Here is a 24,838-nt window from a genome sequence, read left to right as displayed (position 1 = left end):
AATTTTTAAACTAACAAACAAGATTTGAGGATTATTCTAAGTGAGAGATATGAAAAAAATATATAATGGTTTTTGTATTACTTTATTAATTAATTATTTTAGGATCGAGACTTTCAAATTAGGAATTTTTTTTTTGTTCTTATTACAGGACTTCAATTACAAAATAGTCGAATGTTTGACCATTCAATTGATACAAATATCTAGAGTTAATAATTTTGTAATGAAAAGAGATCTTAAGATCGAAAGATAAGATTCTAAGTCCTTCTGATCCTCCTGATATGTCTTATGCATGTGCCATTGCACTACAATCAATGGTTAAGATTCAACCATATTCGAAAAGAGTAAAATTTTTCAAAATGGCAACAAACAACAATTAAATTTACATCAAGACTAATGCAAAAGAATAGAGTCCAAGATCGATCTATGAATGTACAATAAAATTAAAATTGTATTCGATAAAAAATCAAACACCTTTTAAGGGATGGTGTGAGTTAGATGGGTACATGTTGGATTGGTTGTCAATGGATTTGCTACATTAACTCTCATAAAAAATGCAAGGATAGTGATAAAATCATATAAATCATAGAAAGTGGGAGAAAAGAGGGAGGTAAAAAGACTTAGATTAGAAGAGCTAAGGGGAGAGAGAGGGGGGGGGGGGGGAGAAAGAGAGAGAGAGAGGGGGGGGGGGGGGGAGAGAGAGAGGATTAAGCAAAGAAGAAAGTGGGAAAGAGAGAGATGAAGTGATAAAAGGGTTAAAAGGCATTGGGGTGTTTAGTGCTGGTCTATTGCATGACATTTGTTTAGTTGAGTTGATGATTCTTTCATAATAATTATTACATGTATTTATACCCTTTTGAACTCAAATATTCGTTAATTATATAGTTATAAGCTTAGATTCAAAATAATAAATCCTAACAATAGATTAAGTTTATATAACATTAAAACCTAATCATAATTAAATTGAGACTATTTCATAACATTAAAGGTCCAAAGTATTATAAGTTACTTGCTTACCTTGTACTCATATGCTTGATGAGTTAAACCATCGTCGCTTAACGAGTTAGGTGACCATCGTTACTCTATTCTCTACATCCCCTAGATGATTTGTGTCTCACTTCTAATGCTTGATTTACACCTCCTCTAGCCAATTTTCCACCTAGTCACTTCCCTGAGTAGGCGATGCATGATTCACCTTTCTAGGTGATTTCTTTTTTTTTTGGCAACTATCCTAATTGAACAATCACAATCACATTTCGAGGAGATACATAAGGATGCCATGATCAAATGACTTAAAAACTTATACAAGATAAGAATTTTATAAAAGGAGTCGCTATTGACACTCAAAACAATGCGAACGGAGCTTTGTTGTTTTTGCCCACAATGAAATGACGAATTTGTCCCCTCTTTTCTTGCCTTCATTTGCAAAATGAAAATTAAGAGTAAAATAGTTATTGAATACATTAAAGAATAAATATATTTTTTTGAAGTGCCAATAGCACCTTCTTTAGTTTTAAAAATCTAAAAATTACATTAAAAATTAATAGTTCCATAACTGAAACTAGAGTCAAGCCTAAAGCTTAATAATAAAAATAAATTATCTAAGACTGTGATAAAATTGGCAAAGAGATTAGAGACTCCATTGAGCATAAAAAATATGCGAGTGTATGATTAGTTTTCGAGTTTAATTGTTTCTAAATATAATTTTAGAAATTTTAGCCTTTTGTGGATGTTGTTGAATAAAAAACATTGATTGTGTGTAAAAATGTTGACACCCTACCAAGAAAAAGAAAAAAAAAACAAATAGTAGCAAAAATTGATAATGAAAAAATTTAAACCAAAAGGCCAAAAAATAAATAAAAAGAAATTCTTTTAAAAAAAATGAAAAAACAATTACTTAGGCGCATATGTCCACATGCAAGTCCAAAATGACATCATTTAATTTGCAAGTAAATTGGTAAAAAAAAAAAGATGCGTGGATGCACATGTGCCAAATCACATGTAGGCATGTGCATACACACGCTCGGACCAAAGAATGCCGAAATGACATCATTTTCTTAAGGGTCTTTCTGCAATTTTTCTAAGAAGCACAAAAAAAATGGCATTGTATTATTAAAGGGTTAACTATAAATTTTGTTTTTGAAAGGCCAAATTAAAAGATGTCGTTTTGAGCCCTTCCCTTCTTTCTTCCTTCCCTCTCTTGCACATTGGCGTGCCCTTGAATTACAACAATTGTTTACCATAGATGCTGGCTAACCTCCTTCTCCATGCAACCCCTAAGCCCTATCCTATATTTCAATCCCCCAAAATAGATCTAACTCTCCCTACTCCATCTCTTTCTTTCATCCATAAAATTCAATCACCACTACTCAAAGTCTTACTTCACTAACAATGACATACCTTTCCACCAAACCACCTCAATTATCCTGTAGTCCTACAACCACCTCCTCTTTGTCAATACACAATCCAAACATGCTTATAACAACCCCCCTTCCCAATGAAAAAAACACAAAAAAGAATGAGATTAAAAAAATCCCAACATCAAAGAGGCTACGTTGTCGAGACCTCTATTCTCTTTTGCTTTGGCAACCCTACTCTAGCCACCTCTTGTAGGTCTCCCTTCCTCTCTCTCTCTCTCTCTCTCTCTCTCTCTCTCTCTCTCTCTCTCTCTCTCTCGTTATTATGTATGTTGGAAAATAAAGTGTGGTTGTGAGCGTATTGTTCAGATAAGGGTGTGTGGACATGGAGAAATGTGAATATCATTGCTAGCATGGCTAGTCTAAATGTTTGATGCATGCGCATGTTATGAGTGTTGTTTGCTTGCATTTGTGCTAGTATAGATGCATATATGCAACACAGATATGCGTACACACATGAGTGAATGAGTTAGCATGCATGCATATTTGACTTATGGTTAAACATGTTTATATGCATAAGTATTGCAAGAATGAGTAATATGTGGATGCATAAATATGAGCATAGTATTTACATGAATGTCATGCATAACGACATTTATACATAATGGTTTATGGTATGATTGGGTTATAAGTGTATATGGTTATTAATGAACATGCACATATGCATGCTTATGAGCAAGTGTATCAGTACTAGTGGATGCATGGCATGATTGACATCAGAATAAAAACATGGTAGACATGTGGAAGTCCAACATCTTCGCGCAAATAGATATTTTGAGAGGCAAGCACTCATTATCCATAAAGTTGTGCAAAATTTATGGATACGGTCCTTGCAATGCTATAGATAAACCAAAGTTATGGGATGAACTTTCTAATGCTAAAGACAAATTTCCAATACCTTCATTTGCCGTGATTTCAATAAGGTTTCCAATTGGAAGATCCAATCCCAACAAACTAACTAGAAGCATGGAACAATTCTCAAATTTCATTGCAAACTGAGAATTAGTTGACCTCCCACTTTCAGGTGCTAAGATTAAATGGACCAACCATGAAAATCCCAAATTCTCTAAACTAGACATGTTTTTGGTATGCCAACTTGGATAAGTGACACTAAATATTTGTGTTAGAAGGCTCTTCCTAGATGCTTATTGGATCATAACCCCATTATGCTGGATGGAAAAGGCATTAAGTGGGGTAAATCCTCCTTGTTTGATAATAGTTGACTCAAAATTGAAGTTTTCACATTCATGGTGAACAAGTGGTGGAAAAGTTTTAATTGTCAAGGCTTCTCATCCTTTGTATTAGCAACTAAATTGATAGCACTTAAAGGGTGCATCAAGAAGTGGACGATCAATAATCTGGAGAACTCATCAAACCAAAAGCAAAGTCTCTTATGTTTAATAGATGACTGCGACAGTTTGGAGGAAGGAGGGCGCTCAATTTAGAAGAAAAAATTAAAATAGAGAATGTAAAGCGAGAATTGTGCAATTACTAGATCTTGAGGAATCATTTTGGAGAATTAAATCTAGGGAGACTAGGTTAGAGAGGGTGACAGGAACACAAAATTCTTCCATACCATGGCCTCATATGAGTCATATCATTGAAGAGTTAACTTCTTATCAAGATTGCAAATCGGGCAGGAGTATTGTTCATCCATGTAAGAAATAAAGGAGGGAGCACAAAATACTTTCAAGATCTATATAAGAAGCCCTCAAGCTGGAGGACCTTATTCAAGGACGATACTTTAAGAAGTTACCGAGCCAAAGAAGCATTGAACTTGAGGCTCCCTTTTACAAAGGAGGAGGTCTAGAATGCAGTAAAATCTTTAATCAGGGATAAGGCACCGAGGGTCTGATGGTTTCGTTGTTTCATGGTTGCAAGACTGCTAGGGTTGCATCAAACAAGATTTTTTGAATGCGTTGAATGAGTTTCATACCACAACAAAATTTGAGAAGAGTCTGAACTCTACTTTTCTGATTTTAATTCCAAAAAAGGCATGACTATTAATATAAAAGTCTTTAAGCCAATAAGTCTAATTGGCATCTTCTACAAGTTGCTAGCAAAAATTCTATCATTAAGATTAAAGAAGATACCACCTCTCATCTTTTCCAAGAATCAATTTGCTTTTGTATCTAATAGGTAGATCTTAGATGCTTCTTTGATTGCCAATGAACACATTGACATATGGAAATGGAAAAAAAAGAAAGGCTTCATTTGTAAGCTTAACATGGAGAAAGCTTTCGATCATGTTAGTTGGAGCTGATTTATGAGCATTTTAGCATATATGGGTTTTGGAGGAAATGGAGAAACTGGGTACGCTCTTGTATATCTTCAGCATCCTTCTCGATTATCATCAATGGCGAAGCTTGTGGCTTCTTTAATAACACGAGAGGACTAAGACAAGGAGATCCACTGTCCCATTTCCATTTTACAATTATTAATGTTTAATGTTTTATAGCAAGCTTAATTTTGAAAATAAATTCATATCTATTATAAAAATGACCTAAACTTACCAAATTTAGATTATATGTATATTTTTTTATTATATGGTGTAACACGCATCTCCCTGTGCAAAGTATAATGGTCCCGATCCAACTTTGATAAGATATTATTTGTTTTGGTCTATTGAGCTTTATGATAATTTATCTCATAAAAGGTTCATTACATGGTAAAAGCATACTCCATCTTTGTACATCAACATCTCTCTATTACACATCCAATGTCGAATCATGTCAAACTTTTTCATCTAATTTCTAACAGTCACTTTAAAGTGGCTTGTGTCTTTATGTGATACCAACTATGTAAGTATATCTAGGTTGATTTTTATTCTAAATATAAAAGTTTTGACATAACTTCATTGACATATTATTTGTTTGTCCAGTTTCATAAAAAAAAAGAGAAAAAAGATACATGTTTAGAATTTACTCATGTTTTATATGGCTAAAATCTTTCTAATGAACGTTCATATATAGTAGGATCGTAACCCACACAAATGCATGTGCATATGTTTTTATTGTATGACCCATGTTCCATTTAGTACTCCATCCCTTTAAAGCATAAATTAATCTAAAAAAGATACAAGAAAACAAGGTTGTAGGGTAAAACACAAGTCATGGATTTCAATTATTTTAATAATTAAGGTTTAACATTCAACTTTTAGGGAGCTAATTAAGTGCCCTTTTGTTTATGAGATATTTTAAATATTAATTATCTTATTTTTAATATTTTTTTTTAAAAAATCATCATTAATGCTACATAAATTAATTTTTAAAAATGAACGATGACTACAATAATTTAATGCTAAGCCAGTTGCATTATAAAAATTAAATCTGATAGCAATAACTATTTAAAAAGAGGACCGAAGAGAATGCCTTTTAAGGTTTAAGAATAAATATATATTCAGTCTTATTATATCACTACTATTATTTTGAAACATAAATTTTAATAAATTTAAAATTATGTAAACTTTAATAAATTTAAAATGATGTAAATTAAATAAATTTCCAAATTTTGATATCAAAATTTATTCAAATTCTCAATAAATTTAATTTCAAGTCTTAAATAGATATCATTTAGCTATCGATAAGTGTTTTTATTTGTCTCAAATATTATTATTCCAGTTTGAAGTTCGTGCCTTAAAGTTAGATTTATGTAAAACCGAAGTATTGAATTTTTTTCCAAATACACACAAATGAAAATTCAAGATCTAAAAACACTCATCATTGCAAGTACAAAATTAAATTGTTTATTAAATTTAAAACACACTTCAAAAACTAGAAATACATTATCAAGGAGATAAGGCTAAGATTGTAATATATATTTTAAAATGAAATAAAATGTCAACCGACCCACTTTCTCAAATTACGGTCATCGACTCTCCCTAATTTTCTACTAATAACTACCCACTAATTGATTACTCACATTTTTATTCATTTATTGAGTTGCGCATGCCTATGAGGATACCACAGTAAAAGAATTTATGGTATCCTATGTAAAACCTTAAGAATGTTATGTTGAAAATTTATTACAAATCAAATGACTATAAAATTCATTATCTCTCAAAATTCATGAAATAAATATGTTATTAATTTTGTTCTCCATGCACATATACTTTTTTAGAATATATATATATACACACACTATAGTGAAAAATGTCAAATAGCTTAAGCCAAATATAAAGTATGGCCATATAATAATTTTTTTAAAAATCATAGTTTAAATTTTATTTTTGTATTTATTTATATCACAATATAAAAATAAATATTCAAAAATATTATCATACGAATCCTAGCCCATAGCAGTACGTCACATTTGTGAGAAAATAAATAGAGGAACTAAAAAGGTTCACTGTTCACACACTGTATCTACTGTTCTTCATTGATTTTCAACCGTTCCGAATGGTTGTGATTCAATTGATCCAACGGTCAAAATACAATCATGGACGTAGAAAATGTGATACGGGAGTCCAATTATCTCGACTTTTTTAACACCCAAGTACCCATTATGATCAGATCGGAGGGCAAAGATGTGGCTATCAAAAGCAGACTAAAACTGATTATGATTGAATGGACGGGCGTGATGATGGGGGCGACGCACGGGAGGGAGGGGACAGCCGTAAGGAGGAAGAAAAGCAGGAGCAAACATGATGGTGGTCCGCACCACTGGGTAAGTACCCAAACATAGCACAACGTCTTCATCATCTCCGCAAGCCTCCATAGTCTTCCTTTATATTGGCCACCTCCAAACACTATCATCACCCCTGTCGGCCCACCTCCGCCGCAGCCACCACCACCACCACCACCATCCCTCTCTCTCTCTGTCTCTCTCTCTCTCTGTCTCTCTCATATCATTCTGTCTACAGAAACAGAAGAGAGATTAATTTCTAATAATCCAAATTCCTCTCTCTCTCTCTGTGCAATCGGACCACCATGAAACACGGCGAAGCGGGTCTGCCGAGGACCGGCAGCAGCTATAGAAGCAACAGGAAGATCTTGCCATCGACATCCTACGCTACTCGATCTTCGTCTAACTTTGACGAGGAAATCTCCAACAAGCCTCTGGTCCGGAAGGACTCGCCGTTTGCCAGCCATACGCGAGCGGCAAGGACGCGTGCCGGGATTTCCTCTCTCCTCCGGTCGTTTTTCGGCGTCATCTCTGTCCCTGCAGTGAACATCCCCGCCTGCCGGTGGCTCGGCATCCCCCACCACCTCTCGATCGTGCCGTCGTCGCTAGGCCGGAAGGTCACCGGGACGCTCTTCGGCCACCGGCGTGGTCACGTCAGCTTCGCCGTGCAGGACGACCCCCGGTCTGCGCCGGTGCTGCTGCTGGAGCTCGCCACGTCGACGTCGGCGCTGGTGAAGGAGATGGCGTCGGGGCTGGTGCGCATCGCGCTGGAGTGCGAGAAGATCCCGGGCCGTGGGGGCGGCGGGGGGCGGGCGGCGGCGAAGCTGTTTCAGGAGCCTATGTGGACGATGTACTGCAACGGTAGGAAGTGCGGGTACGCGGTGTCGCGCTCGTGCGGGGAGTACGAGAGGCATGTGCTGAGCACGGTGCAGAGCGTGTCGGTGGGGGCGGGGGTAATACCGGCGGAGGAGGCGGCGAAGGGTGGCAGCGGAGGGGCGGAGGGGGAGTTGCTTTACATGAGAGCGAGGTTCGAGCGAGTCGTGGGGAGTCGTGACTCGGAGGCGTTTTACATGATGAACCCGGACGGGAACGGGGGACCTGAACTCAGTGTCTTTCTGCTCAGAATATGAGAGTGAGTCTCTTCAGTGGAATATTTAAAAAATTAAAAATGACTTCGTGTTGTAATTTTAATTTGGGCGACCAAAAAATGTTTTTTTTTTATAAAAAATATATGTTAGTTTTTGATGTTAGAGAAGCAAAGATAGCTTCTTTGTGTTTTTTCTTCTTTCTGAAATTGCACAAATTAGTGAAAAAAAAAATTAATTGTTAAAATAATCCATCTATACATGAACAAAAATAATTATTTACTTTAATTTCTGCATTTTTAAAAATTATTTTAATTTTTAAAAATATACTCAGATATGTATTTTTATTTCACGTCTAGAGTGATTTTTTTATTAGTCTCGTATTTGGGTTTGTTTTATGTATAAGTTTGTATCATTTATACGTTTGATTTTGTTTGAATCCTTCTGAGTTCGATTTTGTCCAATGGTGTTTATTTGATTATATTCTTTATTTTTTTAAAAGTTTTTGTTTTGAAATGATAATATCCTTTTGTTTTTTGGGACAACCTTTTTTAAGTATATTTTTAAATTTTCATTTAGCTTTCTATAAATTTGCATTTTAAAATTTAGTAACATCTTATTCTTTGTAATTTTAATTAATAGACCACCCCATCTCTTTTCTCTCACTTACAATGATTTTTTTAAAAATTAATTCTTAATTCTTAATTCTTAATTTTATTTTAAAATTAAAACTCTAAAATTCATTTTAATTACCTTACTCTTTAGTTCAAAGAACAAAATATAATAAAATGAAATTACATTTCGTTAAATATCTAAATTTGTATTAGATTTAGATAGATTCAAAATTCATACTCTCAAACGTAATATCACCAATTTTTTTTTTAATTTAAAAGAATGAAAAATAGTAAAAAAAAAAATAGATATTTGATATTTCAAAAAGTAGATATTACAAATGCAAAAAGTATGCTTTTACTTATGAGAATTATTTTTCATTTTGCTTTTTCTTTTGCTCTTATTCAATATATGGTATGATGGAATGGATTGGATTGAAAGTAAAATGAAATAAAAATTATATGATGAATATATATAATTATAAAGACCAATTCTAATTTATATCGCTCCATTTTGTGTACGAAACGAATTGCTCGGATTCTCATCTCAATTGACATTAAAAAAATACAACAAAAAAATAAAGTTAAATATTTATTATTAATGTGAGATTTAGAAATTTTAATTACAAATTAAGAGAAAATGCAATGTTCAAAAAAATGAACATAAAATCTATTATAATTTTCCTTTGTCCTTTTCTCTTCCTATTTCTTCACACGAACACAACCAACTTCCACTCAAATTAAATTCAAATAAAATTACATGTCGAAATGAAATTGAAATAAACTTGCAACTTGCATAACTCTCTTTTTCATTAATAATGTAATCAAATAGAAAAAAAAAATTTGGAGTATCGAATAAAGTGTTTTCTTGTTAAATATAAATTATAATATATAAAGATAAACATGTGACCGATGCTTGTCAAATAAAATAAAATTCCACGCTTATTTTATCAAAAAAAATTATTTGTATCGTCTTATATTTGCATTTCAAGAGTTTGTTTTGGTTTTAAATAGCAGAGGGCTATGAGACTCTTTGATTTGGATTTGTATTTGTATTAGATTTGAATAGGATGTAATCTAAAGTTGTATTAAAATTTGTCCAAATATACTTAAATTCAAATTTAATGCCTAAAATTCATGCTCTGAAATGCAATTTAAAGTCTCTCTAAACTCCATTTTACATTGGCTAAGAATTTCGTTGGATCGTATTATCACTATTAGTGACATAAGACATTTTCTCTCTTTATTGAGAGTGGTATACCTGTATATACTTAAATCACTAATACAATCTATATATGTTTAATTGTTTAATTTTCTTAGTGATTGGAAAATACAGGCAACTAGGAAGCTTCGTGTCTAGAAAAAATTCACATAACTATAACTAAAAATGTCCAAAGATAGTAATACTCCATTTATATATTCTTATCGTTGTCACACTTAAATGTGCTTATTTTCTAAAAAATAAGTGCCCCCTATGTTTGTTTTAGTGGCTTTGTACAAGTGACTTAGAAAAGTCACTTGCATAAGGTAGTCGTAACGTAATCTATGTTAGGTGGTTTAGGGCATTCTCAACCTCAATAACTAGCTTATGGGGTACAACTTTCCCTCATACTTAATAACTTTTACTTTTTAAAAGTTTTATAAAAAAGTTATTAGTTGACTTTTAAAAGTTGAAAAAGTTATTTACCAAACATATTTTACCCCACGTTTGCTTTTGAAAAGGATAAGTTGAAGCAAAAAGGGGAGTCAAATTGACTCTTAAAGGGTTTTAATCCTAGTTCTTATTTCGTATTCTTAACCATTTTTTGCACCTGTTCCATCCTTAAAAATTTTTTGATAAAACTTGAAACATCTTTCTTGCAAATATTGTTGTTCAAGACAATAGACGTTGAAAATTCCACTTATGAGTTTGTCTCATATTGAAAAAATTGAGTGGATGGTGGGTGCTTATATACATGGTTGAGCCTAAAATTCAATATGATTAAATTTTTGGGTCAAGTTGGTGTTCATTCATATATATATTAAGCTCATCTATGGACTCCTCCCATGCTAACAATAGGGTTGAATAGTTTTCATGTGATGAGTTTTTCTTTGAACCTTGTTTTTTACTTTTTACCCCAATTATATTTTTAAGTCATCCCTTGTTGTGATATGGATATGATAAATAGGATGCATAGTGGGATAAAATACAACAAGCAAATGAAACACAACTTGAAAATGATAAGTAATAAGAACAACAACAAGATTTACTTGGTTCGGCAAAGCTTACATTCACGGAAGCAATGAAACACGAATTTCACTAAGAAAATGTCAAAGTACACAATACACTTCTCAAAGATCTCTCTCATATCTCACAATACCCTCAGATAGGGATAAATAAACTTTCCTTCGAAGGTTTCCCTCCAATTATTCAACCACCCCAACGTTCAAATTCAAAATTTGAATTTCTTCTAACAGCCCAGGTGCACTCGTCGATGAGAACAGGGGATTCGTCGACGAGTCAAAGAAGCCCACTTGTCGAGGGTTCTATCCTATTGTCGACGAGTTTTTAACTATGAGATCTTTCGACTCTTGGTATCTACTCGTCGACGAGCACAGGGCACTCTTCCTGCCAGCACAGGAAGACCTCTATCTCATGTTTTCCTTCCTTTGTTTGTGATTCCCACCAAGTATAAGAGCCACACACAAATACAATAATCTCCACCTTGGCAATTATACGTCCTTTAAGAGATCTCGCAAACATGACTGATTGCTCTACCTTGAACTTGAAACGCTCGATTGGGACCGTCTCCCTTCTATTGCTTGGAGACATGCACTAAGTCTAAGCAATGTTGCTTGAACTTGCCGATGGTTACTTCAGCTTCTACCATCAATTCCGATATAGCTGTAGATGTAACACCCGAAGACTTCACCCTAGGGTTCCAATAAGACCTTCCGACAACAGGAAACGCAAAAGCTGTTGCAAGTCTTGTATTACCAAAGCCCCTTGCATAGTCTTTAACAAAACTAACAACCGACGGTCTACTCTGTTGCCTGCTGAAACACTCCATTACATATTCAAAGAGGACCTTTGACATATCTCGGACATCACAACCCGTTCTCGGGTACCGAGCGATTGACATTCTATATTGATTCTCCACAGAATCCCCCTGAGATGGCAAACAAAGTCTCCCTGTGGTTCCATCCACAAAGTTATCATGAGATAACACCAGTCTCCCTATAGCTCTGTCCATTCGAATCAGAAAACCAAGACCCATATTGGTCGTACCCAATACATATGTGTCAAAAACTTCCAACAGAGTTCCCAATTGATCAACCTCAGTCAAAACCTTTCCAGCCAATAACATGTTATTCACACATAGCATATACATCACTCCACGACATCCTATCACCCTCTTCGAAACTAGAAGCCTCACCAACTCACCTAAGTAGTGATCTGATAGTATATATGAGCCCACGGTGATCCTACTGGTCTCTCGAGCTGAAAAACTCCCTACAATATGAACTATGTCATCTCTACCCTGAGTTTGTTGCTCCACCTGCATCACATACCCATTCATACCGTGATACTGTTTACCCGAGATAGAACTCCTCGCATTTTTGCCCTGAGTCCCTAACTCCACCTGAATAACATGATTGCAACTTTGCAATTTTCTGGCATTTGTTTCTCTTCCTTAACCTGAGTACGCTGCCCTATGACTTTAACAATAAAAGTTATGTTCTCGATCACCCCTTTGTTTGCCATAGGATCACCCAATTTGCACTCACTTTTCATATAACCCAGAAAGATGTATTGTCTGAACATAACACCTAGCTTAGATCCTCCATCACTAGAATAGTGCACCAGTGGACGTCCACTCACAATCAAGTAGTCTACTGTAAAATCTGCCCAGAATTCACTTGCAACTTTCCCATCTAGCGATACCTTTGGCGATCTGTCACACGAGAAACGCGCCATACTCACTAACTTCACCAAGAAGTACCCTACAAGCCCTGCATATGATCTACCCTGCTCACAAAAATCCTTGTAAAAAACCAACGTACTTAGTCCCAATGGCTGACATGAGGATTTCTCTCCTAATCTGGTACTCCACCTCAACCGCAACACCTCAACATCAAGCTTGTGCCACATGAGATAAACCAAAACTTTCCGTTATACATTCACGAAAAACATATGTCTATCATTTGATGCTATCATCATCAATCCCCAAACACCTGAAGACATGTTGTAACAACCTCCCTAATTTACTACATTATCAACCATATTAAACATTAGTAAGTTAAAACATAATAAGGTAAACCCAAACCCGTGGGTAACGGGGATACATGTAATGACTTGAAGAATAATGATATTTAAATAATAAAGAGGAAGGGAAATGGAAATAGTAACAGAAGGAGGCAGCCGACTTCGTAGATGAATGCTTTGCGTTCGTCGACAACGTTGCACTTTGGGATGCAATGACCTGAGAAAATTTATCAGGTCCTCGTTGACGAATATACGTGATTCGTCGACAAGGGTACAAGAGGGCCTCGTCGACGAAGACAAGTTTTATCAACGAGAAGATATCGTGAGGTTATTTCAAGTTCTAAATTTCATCGACGAGAAGATGGTGTTCATCGACGAACCTTCTTCTTGGCCTCGTCGATGAGGTGACGTGGCTCGACGACGAAGCCCACAGTATAAATAGTGCTAAACTCAGTCTTCTTGCGCAGAAAACTCACTGAACCTTCCCTTCTCTCTCCTTTACGTTCCTTCCCTTTCCTCTCTTCGATTTCGGTCCTGTCATTCGCCGATCAACGATCTGAGGCCACCACGACACTTCTGGGAAAGTTCTCTCCAAGTCTGCTGACTCACTCGAAAAATGAGCAGTTCGAAAGCTATCCCAACTATAGGAGTTACGTCATGTAATATTCAGCCAAGGGCTAGATCGTCTCCTCAGGGAATGCGTTTTAATCTCAAATTTTACGTTCGTCCAATCGCAATCAAAAGTTACTGAACTCAGTTCAGATTTGGGGGTCTTTAAGATTATGGGGACTTAAATGAAAACACAAATTAAAGTCCTAAAACTAGCATGCACGGAATTAAATAACAATAATGGAAACCCTAGGCTACTCAAGGAAACACCAGAGCACATTAACTAAAAATGGAAACTTCAAACATGGAATTAAACATACGCAATGGAAACTCAACCAAACACACACGCGCGACCAATAAAAATCGGATCTTTAACAAAATCGAAAGCTAGAATCACAACTACAATCTAAATTAAGGCACAACCGAAATGTAACACTTAGACGATAACGAGAAAATAAAATAAAATAAAAACATGAGTTTTAATCAAGTCGATCCTAGGTAACCCAAACTCCGGTAAAAACTGTGTAATGGAAATCTTGAAAAGACAACTATTCTACGAACAAGATAAGTAAACAATAAAAGAAATTGAACTTCAATAAAACATCAATATCCCTTAGCAACTATTAAGTCTAAACTGCCAATAAAAACAAGATAATATTTCAGTGCAATAAAAAAAAAGTAGAAAAATAAAGAAACTAAAAGGAAAGAGAGAGATATCCGTGGAGCTGTGGCCGCGAGAGTTGATGGAAGCTGCTCAGCTGGACGTGCGTGGAGGGGCTCTCGGGTGGAATAGCAGATGGCATGCCGATTTTCTGGTGTTGCTGCAGAGGAGCTCCAGCTGCTGCTATGGCTTCACGGAGTGCTTGTTCTACTAGAGGCCGAGAATGGAGAATTGCAGAGGCTACTGCTATGGTAGCTTCGGGAGTTTGACAGCAGAGAGGAACAGGGGGGCTGGACTGTGGACTTCTCTGCTACCGGCTGGAGGACTCGGGATCTTCTGGAACTGCTCTGGTGATCGGGCTGTAGTAGGATGAAGGCCGGAAATCTGCTGTTGTGGGGATTGCTAGAAAACTGAGAAACAAAGAGGGAATTCTGAGAAGGGAAGAAAGACAGAGGAAGAGGGAGAGTTGAGGGAAAGAGAGGATGAGCAAGGGAGGAACCGAGAGAGAAGCCAAGGAAAGAAAAGAGAAAGAGAGAGAAAAGAGAAAAAAAACACAACGGAGAAAGAGAAGAGATAGGGAGAGAACAGGGGAGCCATGCGGGCTACCTATGCAGGGAGAGGAAGAGAAGAGGATTTAAGGGGAAACTGGGTGCCCTAGGATCCGGCGTGGAACAACCCGACCCGGCCATGCATGGCCGGGTCACATCAATAACCCAATTATTATATTTTTTTTTCATTTTCTTTTATTCTCTGTTCATCGCCAAATATGACTCTTTTGGAGCCGGTTTCTCGCAAAACGCAAAACACTAAAGTTGTAGATAATCCTTTCCTCTTTCTCTATAAATTTGAATCGTCTCGATCGGAGCTTGGACGAAAAAGTTATTTATAAAATACGAACAGGTGTCGGTTTTGGTTTCCAAGATTTTTCCTGCGACAAAAAATTACCAAAACTTCATAAATAATGCAATAAAGTTCAAGAATGGTGATTTTGGCACTTTATTAAAATATTGTACAATTTTGGACATTTAATTAAAAATATAAATCGTAAAGCCTGGGTTAAGATGCCCAATTACGTAGTTTTGACGCGTAATCATCTGCCGGAGCGGATCGTCAGTGGGACGAAGTTGAATTTCATCACAGATTCAGGGTAAGACCTTTTTGTTGAAATTTGACTTTCCAGCAGTTATAGGAAATGCTGTAGATGTAGAAATAGTAATATTTTGTTATGAGATATATGGTTTTCAAGGTGTTGAGTGGAGAACCCTGCGGGTGTAGGACCCATCATAGTAGGGGATTTTTAGCAGGAATCAGGTAAGAGAAATATGCTATGTTAGGCAGTTTTAGAATGATTTTCGGTATGAAATGTATATTTTTACCAGGTTATTATTCACAACATAACTTTATACAGTTTATCAATTATGAATAATATGTTTAAATTACTGTGTGGCTTAAGAATATAGATATAATACAGAAAGATGTTTAACAGTATTTTTCAGAGTTATGTTTTACAGAATATACAAACAGTAGATATGTTTTATAGCAATTATAGAATACCATGATTATACAGTTTACAACACCATGACATACAAATTTACAGTTAATTTCAGAAACACAGTTGATATGGATACAGTTTACGACAACATCATGGTTAATACAGTTATTACAGAATCATGGTAAAACAGATAGTTATATATAGACGTGTATTATATAGTATTAGACCCTGATGGACCATTACAGATACAGTTTACAGAGCACGATACCGTAGCTATATACAATATAAAGTGCAACCGCCTATTCAGATAATACGTGGTAGGTAGGTCGATCGCATGCCTACGAGTGGACAGGCTCCCCATCAGATAGGGCTGATCAAACTGACGGAGTATAGTGGTTTATCCTAGTTGGCTAGTTAGGATAGATCCCACCTACGGGCCGCACAACCCTGTTATGAGGGGTTAAATCATGACGTACAATTATCCATCCAGGGAAGTTTTCAGTTATTATTATGTATGTACAATTTCACAGAAATAGGAAATATACTCTTATATATATATATATATATATATATATATATTAAAAGTACTATGTATAGAAATCTAAAATACAGAAATGTTAAGTAACATGGAAGAGGGGGGGTGGTTTACATTACTTGTACTGCATTTACAGATTCAGTTGTACATGATTATATAGAAACAAATGTTCATAGTATTGTAACTTATTTGCCACACACTAGCAATAACATATTTCGTCTTACTAAGCGTCGTCTCATCCCATTAAATAAATATTTTTTAGGTGATCTAGTTAGGCGAGCATATCAGGCTCACAGATAAAGGAGGTTACAGTTCAAACCTGTCAGTAGAGTGAGTATTTTAGGAAGGTTACTCAGTTGAGGGTATTTTGGGAAACAGTCGTATATGTATATTTTGGGAACATTTTAGCACTCTGGTATTGCATATTTACTTGATTGTGTTTATATAAATTCCGCTTCTCACTGCTTAGGTTTAATCTAGTAGGTATCAGAGCATTATAAATTTCATAGTATATAAAAAAAAAACAGAACTGGAAAATAAATAGCAGATCGTTATAATACACCTATCATACACAGCCGAAAACTAAGCAGCAATAAACATAAATTTCAACCACTCAAGCATATAACACATTATACCATTGTACCTACATTCCACCATATACTATTTAAATATACAATCCTTAAAGTCACCAAAAGATGAAACTAGGATCTAATACCAAAAACCAATTAATCCTAACTCAAATCTTACCCTCCTGGCAGGGTAGTAAAAACTGTCTTAACGGAGGGCTCGGTCTGCCTGTCTTTCTGGGTTCCCTAAAATGGTTTAAGCTAGGGTGAGACACCTCTCAGTAAGGGAAATAAATTAAATACAGTTGTGTGGCAACATGAATATTTAGTGCGACAGCAAATATACAATACGTGTTGCATGTTTGAAAACACTGATCATATCATAATTGAGTGAACATACAATTTCATGGTTTTACTAAATCATACTATATTTCACTATTCATAAAATCACCTAATATCACTAATAATTCTGAAATTTACCCAAGATGAATAGTTAGCTGATGTCATGTATTACCCTCTATGACGAGTTGTACAGCCCAAAGGCAGGACTTGACAATGGCTGGCCGACCACTGCCTAGTCAAAAATATCTGTAAGTATGATGGACCCACCACACCGGGGTCCGGACTGCCAAGTAGATGTCTACAATTCTACACTAAAAGCCACATCGACTATCCATCTCCTACCCCCTCTACTAGTAGTGGCGGTTAGCACAAGTCTGAACTGAACTAAACTGTATAGCTACGGTACCGTGGTTCTAAAACTAATCTGAACTATCATTCGGGTTCTAATAACATATAGTACATGATAATATATTGTTTAACGTAAATAGATTGATAGCATTTCTGAATTCTGTAATAACATAAATAATTACGACCTTACGCCGATTACATTCATAATTGCGGTCTTGCATCGAAAACATGCATAACTACGGCCTTGCGCCGAACATATCATACATACTATTCTGAGTAAATGTACTGTTTATCATATATTCTGAAATCATAGTTTACTGTATTATCATGTTATTCCTGAAAGTAACTGAAACATGCTTTTTTTTTTGTAAAATTGGCTTAACATAATACAATATGCATAAAATAATATTCAAGCCACACAATTACTAAATAAAATCATCAATTCTGTTTTGAATTCACATTTCCTAACATTTCATACTTAAAAATATATATATTCCTATGTAACAGCAGTATTTTCCCAAATATACATTTTCACAAGTGTACTTATATATAATACATGCTTTTTGAAAAATTAATCTGCTATTAAATAATAATAATTTTCATGGAAAATTACTGCTTTAGTTTGCTCCCTTATATGACTACTGAAAAGCCTCTACAATGTCTAGTCCTTCACCTGTAGGGTTCCCCGTTCAATACCCTGAAAACAATATCTCCCTGAACGAAACTTCAGTATTTTTTCAAGTACTACATTTTCTACAACTATAGGAAAGTCAAATATTAAATAAAAACCCTTACCCTGAATTTGGGATAAAGTCCAAGTTAGTCCCACCAACGATCCACTCCAGCAGACTTGGATAGAAACTTCCCAGGAGTGTCGTGGCGGCCTCGGATCGTCAAACTGATAAGAAACTGACCCAAAATATTAGAGAGAAGGGAGAGGGGATGAACAGGAGAGAGAGAGAGAGAGAGAGAGAGAGAGAGAGAGAGAGAAATCAAGTCTAGGCTATTTATACACCTGCACTCGTCGACGAGGCCACAAAGGAAGTTTGTCGGCGAATGGCTATTCCTCGTCGACAAAATTCAGAATTGAAAATAGCCTCTCAGTAACTTTTCGTCGAAGAGACACGTGTCCCCGTCGACGATCCCCTCAAGCATGTTCATCAATGAACGTGTTGTGTTCATCGACGAGATCCTATTTGAATTCCAAATCCATTTCTTTGGGTCTCTACATTCTCCTCTCCATATAAAAATTTCGTCCTCGAAATTTACTGTCCATATGATCCATCATCCCTTAAAGGTAACTAGTCTACTTATTTTATTACTTACCCTCACTTATGGTGGAGGAATACCGTGGTTACATTCAAAATTCTGGGAGATTACATATATAAAATAAAATTCCCCTAAAACTAAAATATACTTACCAACTAAACTAATACATACACTGACTAACCTGCAAAAGAAATAGTTCATAACCATCTATACTTCCTGATTACAATTGAACTTCACTGAACATGTAACGAACCAAAGAATTATGGTATTTAAATAATAGAGGAAGGAGAGAAAAGAAATTATAAATGAAATTCAATAGGGGCCTCGTCGATGAGGGCATGTTTCGTCGACGAGAAAATATCGGGAGGCTATTTCTCAGCCTTGAATTTTGTCGACGAAGAATAGGCATCGTCGACGAACTTCCTTCGTGACCCCATCGACGAGATGACGCATCTCATTGGCGGAGGTCAGTGTATAAATAGCCCTAAACTCGATTTTGTTTCAGAAATTTCATGCATAAACCCTATCTCTCTCTCCTCTTCAGTTTTCCTCTCTTCTCTCTAAGTTTCTAGGCCGAATTCTTGCCGGATCAACGATCTGAAGCCGCCACAACACTCTTAGAGAAGTTCTCTTCAAGTCTATTGGAGTGGATCATTGGCGGGATTAACTTAAATTCCATCCCAAATTCAGGGTAAGACTTCTTATTCAAATTTTGGTTTACTTACAGTTATAGAAAATGTAGTGGTCAAAGAAATACTGAAATTTTGTTTTGGAAGATGTTGCTTTCAGGGTGTTGAACGGGGAACCCTGCGGGTGTAGGACCAGTCATATCAAGGGTTTTACAAAAATCAAGTAAGGGAAATATGCTATGATAGTTAAAATAGAGACTTTTACCAGAAAATATAGTATTTGTTTATGGGTTTTCTAGAGCAAGAATTATACAGTTTTGTTGATTATTGAAATTAGGAATAGGTTCCCAAGAGGGGGGGTGGGTGAATTGGCTTTTAAAACTTTCTTTTAACTTCTTTTAAGAATCCTTGACTTCTTCAAACACTTAACCAATTCTTTAACTTGTTTGTTTAATTCCACCAATCACACAACAACTTAATCTCTTTAATCAACCATATAGCTAATAAAACATTCAAACAATTAATCACAATCTCCACACCAACACATCCACAATTTATTTATCAAATATAAGTTCACTGCAGCATTATTAGATTGATGAAATCATTCAAGATTTAGCACTCTTGGAATACAAACACTATCCAATCAATCTCAAGCTTCATACCATTCAATCACGATATATCTTTTTTTGTCAGCCCTGGATATGAAATTGTAAGCCCTGTATATATGGTTTTACTTCTTCAATATGATGTGCAATATAACATTCAATCAACACAATATCTACACTCTTCTTAATATTTAGAACTCAACTAAACTCTCAGTTAATTTATCCTTGGGCTGTTAACCAAGTAACGTACTCCCATTATGGTTTTCGCAAGATATGGTATAACCAACGTACTCCCTTTCAGTTTCTGCAACCTAAATCAAATTAGACTTCAAGTTTACTTGATTTCTATATTACGTAGTATATATGATTATCAATTAAACCACCCACGCAATTTAAATATGCTGAAAATAAAGAGTAAGGGAAAGAGAGAGTGAGACAGGGATTTTTACGAGGTTCGGCTTATACCCAGCCTGCGTCCTCGCCTTTGGAAAACCACCAAAGGATTACTAAACTTGTTCTGTTGACGGGTGGAACAAACCTTTACAACACTCCTTGGTTAAGGCTAGAGCCCGCCTTCTCCAAATGATATCCCCTCGTCCGATCACTCCTTACATCGGCTAGAGCCCACCTCTCTAAACAATATCCCCTTGTTTAGCCAACAATCCAAATAACCCTTGGAATCGTCAATCTACAAGAAATAATTCAAATAGATGCGTACAAATAATGCTCACACAAAGAGCTGATTAGTACATGTTAGAAATTAATATACTCCAAAATCAAAATATCAAAAGAATGAAGTAAGAAGCTCTATGTGAATATCACCGGATTACTTCTCTTTGATAAGGATCAAGAACTTAAATTGAATGCTTTAGAGAAGTAGTAAAAGCTCATAGATTTATCAGAAATTTCGTAGCTATTCAGAACTTTAGAAACAAAATAGCAAGAGCTTTGAGTGAAAGATATCTTGAAGGAATTTTCAATTGCTTGGTATATTTTGATTCTCATAAACCATGTATATATAGGCTTCAAAAACACTTTCATTCATGCTCCCCAAGTTTCCTTAGAGTGCTCTCAAAGTTTCCAAAAATATTAGAGCAAAAGTCAATTGGATTTGAAAAGGAGAAGTTTAAAAAATCTGCCCGTTGCTGTACTTCGGTTGCCTGAAGTCCAACCTCAATAACCCGAGGTACGTTTAGAAGCCTGAAGACACAGGGTCAGGCGCCTGAAGGTACACTGCCTACTTAATTTTCTTCAGCAAAAATCTTCGGTTGCCTGAGGTTTTAACCTCGGTCGCCTGGGCAGTACACAACTACTTTCATTCTTTCTTTTTCAAAGACTTTTGGTTTCTTTGCTTTCTTACTCTTGAAAAATATTTTCTTGGGATATTAAAATAAAATCTCTAAGTCTAGATTTATCCCCTAATGAGCTTCATTTCATTCATAATGACATTTTTAAATTTGAAGTACTTACATAAAGATTTCCTAACAAAATAAACATTTCTTGTTCTTTGAAACTTCATGACTCTCTTGAAGCTTTGAGTTCATTCCATCTTCAGATGTCTTTGAGCTTCCCTTTTTGATCTCTTCAAGATATATCTCATACTTTTAAATTTCCTGAAAAACATCATTACTTGAACACATAATATCATCAAACCTTTTCTTCATTTGTTATCATCAAAACAAGAGGTTAAGCCTTGTAAGACCAACAATTATGGGTAAAGAGTATTATTTACTTGTGTGGCATGAGAAATATTGGTTTAGTACAATGTTTTGTGCAGATTTTACAGAATTACGAGTATATAGATTTATAGAATTATTTTTCATAGAATAAACAGTTTTAAATTACAGAATTACGGCTATTCAGATATACCGTTTTATACAGATATTCAGTTATACAAATATACAGTTTTATTCAGAAATACAGTCTCCATAGTTTCATGATTTATAGTTATAGTACAAAAAGATGTTTTTACAGTATTTTCAAGTTCATGATTTACAATATATACAGACAGGAAGATGTATTTACAGTTTTCATAGTACCATGATTATACAGTTTTATAGAACCATAACATACAGAAATACGATTGATATAGAAATACAGTTTATTACAGCGTCACGGTTAATACAGTTATACGGAATCATGGTAAAAAAGATAGATTTTATATAGAAATGTATTATATAGTATCAGACCCTGATAGAATATTACATATCAGTTTATAGAGCACGGTACCGTAACTATTTATAGTTCATAGTGCAACCACATAACTCAGATAGTATGTGGATTTATAGCAGTCGATCATGCCTATGTTGTGGATAGGCTCCCCATTAGTTAGGGTTGAGGAGGCTGATCTGACATTCAGAGTATAATGATTTATTTTGATAGGCCAGCCAGTGATAAGTCTCGCCTACGGGCGGCACAATCCTGTCATGAGGGGTTAAATCATGACATATAGCCATCTAGAGAATTTTTATTAATTATTATAAGTATAATCAGATTTACAGAAAAAATAGTGGATGTACTTATGAATATTAGAAGTATTATGAATAGAAAAATCACAAAAATAGCTATGTTAAATATCACATATACGAATTATCCAGTACGCCATTTATACATGTATTCTCAGATTTAGTTATCTACAGTATTTATAAACCAGGTTTTACGAATATGTAACTCATTTGCCACACACTAGCAATAGCATATTTCGTCTTACTGAGCGTTGTCTCATCCCAATGATTTAACATTTTTCAGGTGAACCAGTTAGGCGAGCGGATCAGGCTTGCAGATAGAGGGGACTATTGTACTGCCTTATCAGTAGGGTGAGTATTTTTGGGAGGTTATTTTGTATAGCCTCGGTTTCAGTTGAGGATATTTCTGGGAACAGTTGTGTATGTATGATTTGGAAATTGTTCAGACACTCGTATTGTAATGTATTTATATGGTTATGATTTTATGAATTCGGCTTCTCGCTGCATAGGTTGTTGTTGTGTCTCAGATTCTATGGGTCCTATCTGGACCATGATAATAGTTTGATTTATATTAAAGGGTATCAAAGCAGTGATATTTCATAGTATATATATTTATAAAAAAGGGAAAATAAATAAATAATAATAATAATCAAGTCGTTACAGAACAATTGTGGATATTTCTGCCTTATTTGTTCCTCGAGGTCCCAAGAAGCTTCTTTTATTGTGTTATTTCTTCACAGAACTTTTACTAGAGGAATCTTCTTATTACGCAATTCCTGCTCTTTCTTGTCCAGAATCTATATTGGTACCTCCTCATAAACTAGTGAATCACTGAACTCTAATTCACCATAACTGATTACATGAGAAGCTTCTGGGACGTATTTCCTCAACATGGAGACATGGAATACGTCGTGTATCCTGAACAATACAAGTGGCAAAGCTAACCTATAAACAATTGGCCTCACTTTCTCTAGAATCTCAAATAGGTCAATAAACCTAGGGTTGAGTTTACATTTCTTACCAAATCTCATAACCCCTTTTAACGGAACTATTTTCAAAAACACATGATCACCAATGTCAAATTCCAATTTCCTACGACAGTTAACGGCGTAACTCTTCTATCGGCTCTGAGCTGCACTGATTCTATCTTTGATGAGCTAAACCTTATCATATGCTTGCTGCACTAGTTCTAGTCCCACAACACGCCGCTCACCCATCTCGTCCCAATATAAAGGAGAACGACATCTCCTACAGTAAAGTGCCTTAAACGGTGTCATACCAATGCTGGCCTGATAATTGTTATTGTACACAAACTCCACTAGCGACATAAACTGAGTCCAACTACCCCCAAAGTCCAGCACGTATGCTCGAAGCAAGTCTTATAATATCTGAATCGTCCTCTTAGTCAGTCAGTCTGACTGAGGATGGAATGTTGTACTAAAAGATAACTGAGACCCTAGAGCATCCTATAAGCTCCTCCAAAATCGTGACGTCGAACGCGGGTCTCGATCTAATGCTATAGACACAGGCACACCGTGAAAACGATCAATCTCCTGAATATATATCTCTGCCAGTATGTTAAGGGAGTAGCTGATCTTGATGAAAAGTAAATGGGTTGTCTTAGTCAAACGATCTACAATCACTCAGATTGTGTTCTGGCCATGCAATGCCAGTGGCAGCCCTGAAACAAAATCTATGTGTAACGACCTCAAAATTTATATAATTTATATATATATATATATATATATATATAATCATATCTATGCAGCGGAAACATAAATCATACAACCACATATATCATACAATACCAGAACTTAGTATTTCCATCACATAGTCATAAAATACATCTCTCCCCAGTAAAATCTATCTAAAAAATAATACAAAACTATACACCATTTTACCCTGTAACAAGGGTAACCAAGAAATCTCTATCCACGAGCCTGATCCGCTCGCCTAACTAGCTCACCTGAAAAATGTTGGAATAATAGGGTGAGTCGACGCTTAGTAAGTAGAAATATGCTATTACTAGTGTGTGGTGACTAAGTTACATATATACTTTAAATACATCTAAGCTGTAATAAAATGATGAATCTATAAAGCATATCTTATATTTTTCGCAATTTGAAACACAACTGTATTATCTGAGTTTTTCAACTTTTCATACTACTAATATCATACTATATTTATCAAATATAGTAAAACTGTATACATATACATAACTGTGCTTTATCCCTTGAACTCTATATGTCATGATTTGACCCCTCATGACAGGGTTGTGCGGCTTGTAGGTGGGACTTAACCTGGTCCGCCCTCTAGGAAAGTCACTATATTCTACACT

At 35.4% G+C, this 24,838-nt stretch overlaps 1 protein-coding gene across 1 annotated transcript; it reads left to right on the top strand.

The window, feature by feature from the left end:
• The first annotated feature begins 7,135 nt into the window (after positions 1-7,135).
• Positions 7,136-22,899, top strand: LOC131167322 (protein MIZU-KUSSEI 1). The gene is made up of 2 exons (XM_058126088.1): positions 7,136-8,169; positions 22,784-22,899. The coding sequence occupies exon 1, from the start codon at positions 7,343-7,345 to the stop codon at positions 8,165-8,167; it is 825 nt and encodes a 274-aa protein (XP_057982071.1). The 5' UTR covers positions 7,136-7,342; the 3' UTR covers positions 8,168-8,169; positions 22,784-22,899.
• The last annotated feature ends 1,939 nt before the right edge of the window (positions 22,900-24,838 follow it).

This window comes from Malania oleifera, chromosome 11 (assembly GCF_029873635.1).
Source record: "Malania oleifera isolate guangnan ecotype guangnan chromosome 11, ASM2987363v1, whole genome shotgun sequence".
Classification (NCBI taxonomy): Eukaryota; Viridiplantae; Streptophyta; class Magnoliopsida; order Santalales; family Ximeniaceae; genus Malania; species Malania oleifera.
Note: the sequence above shows the minus strand (reverse complement) of the source record. Positions and strands in the feature narration are given on the sequence as shown.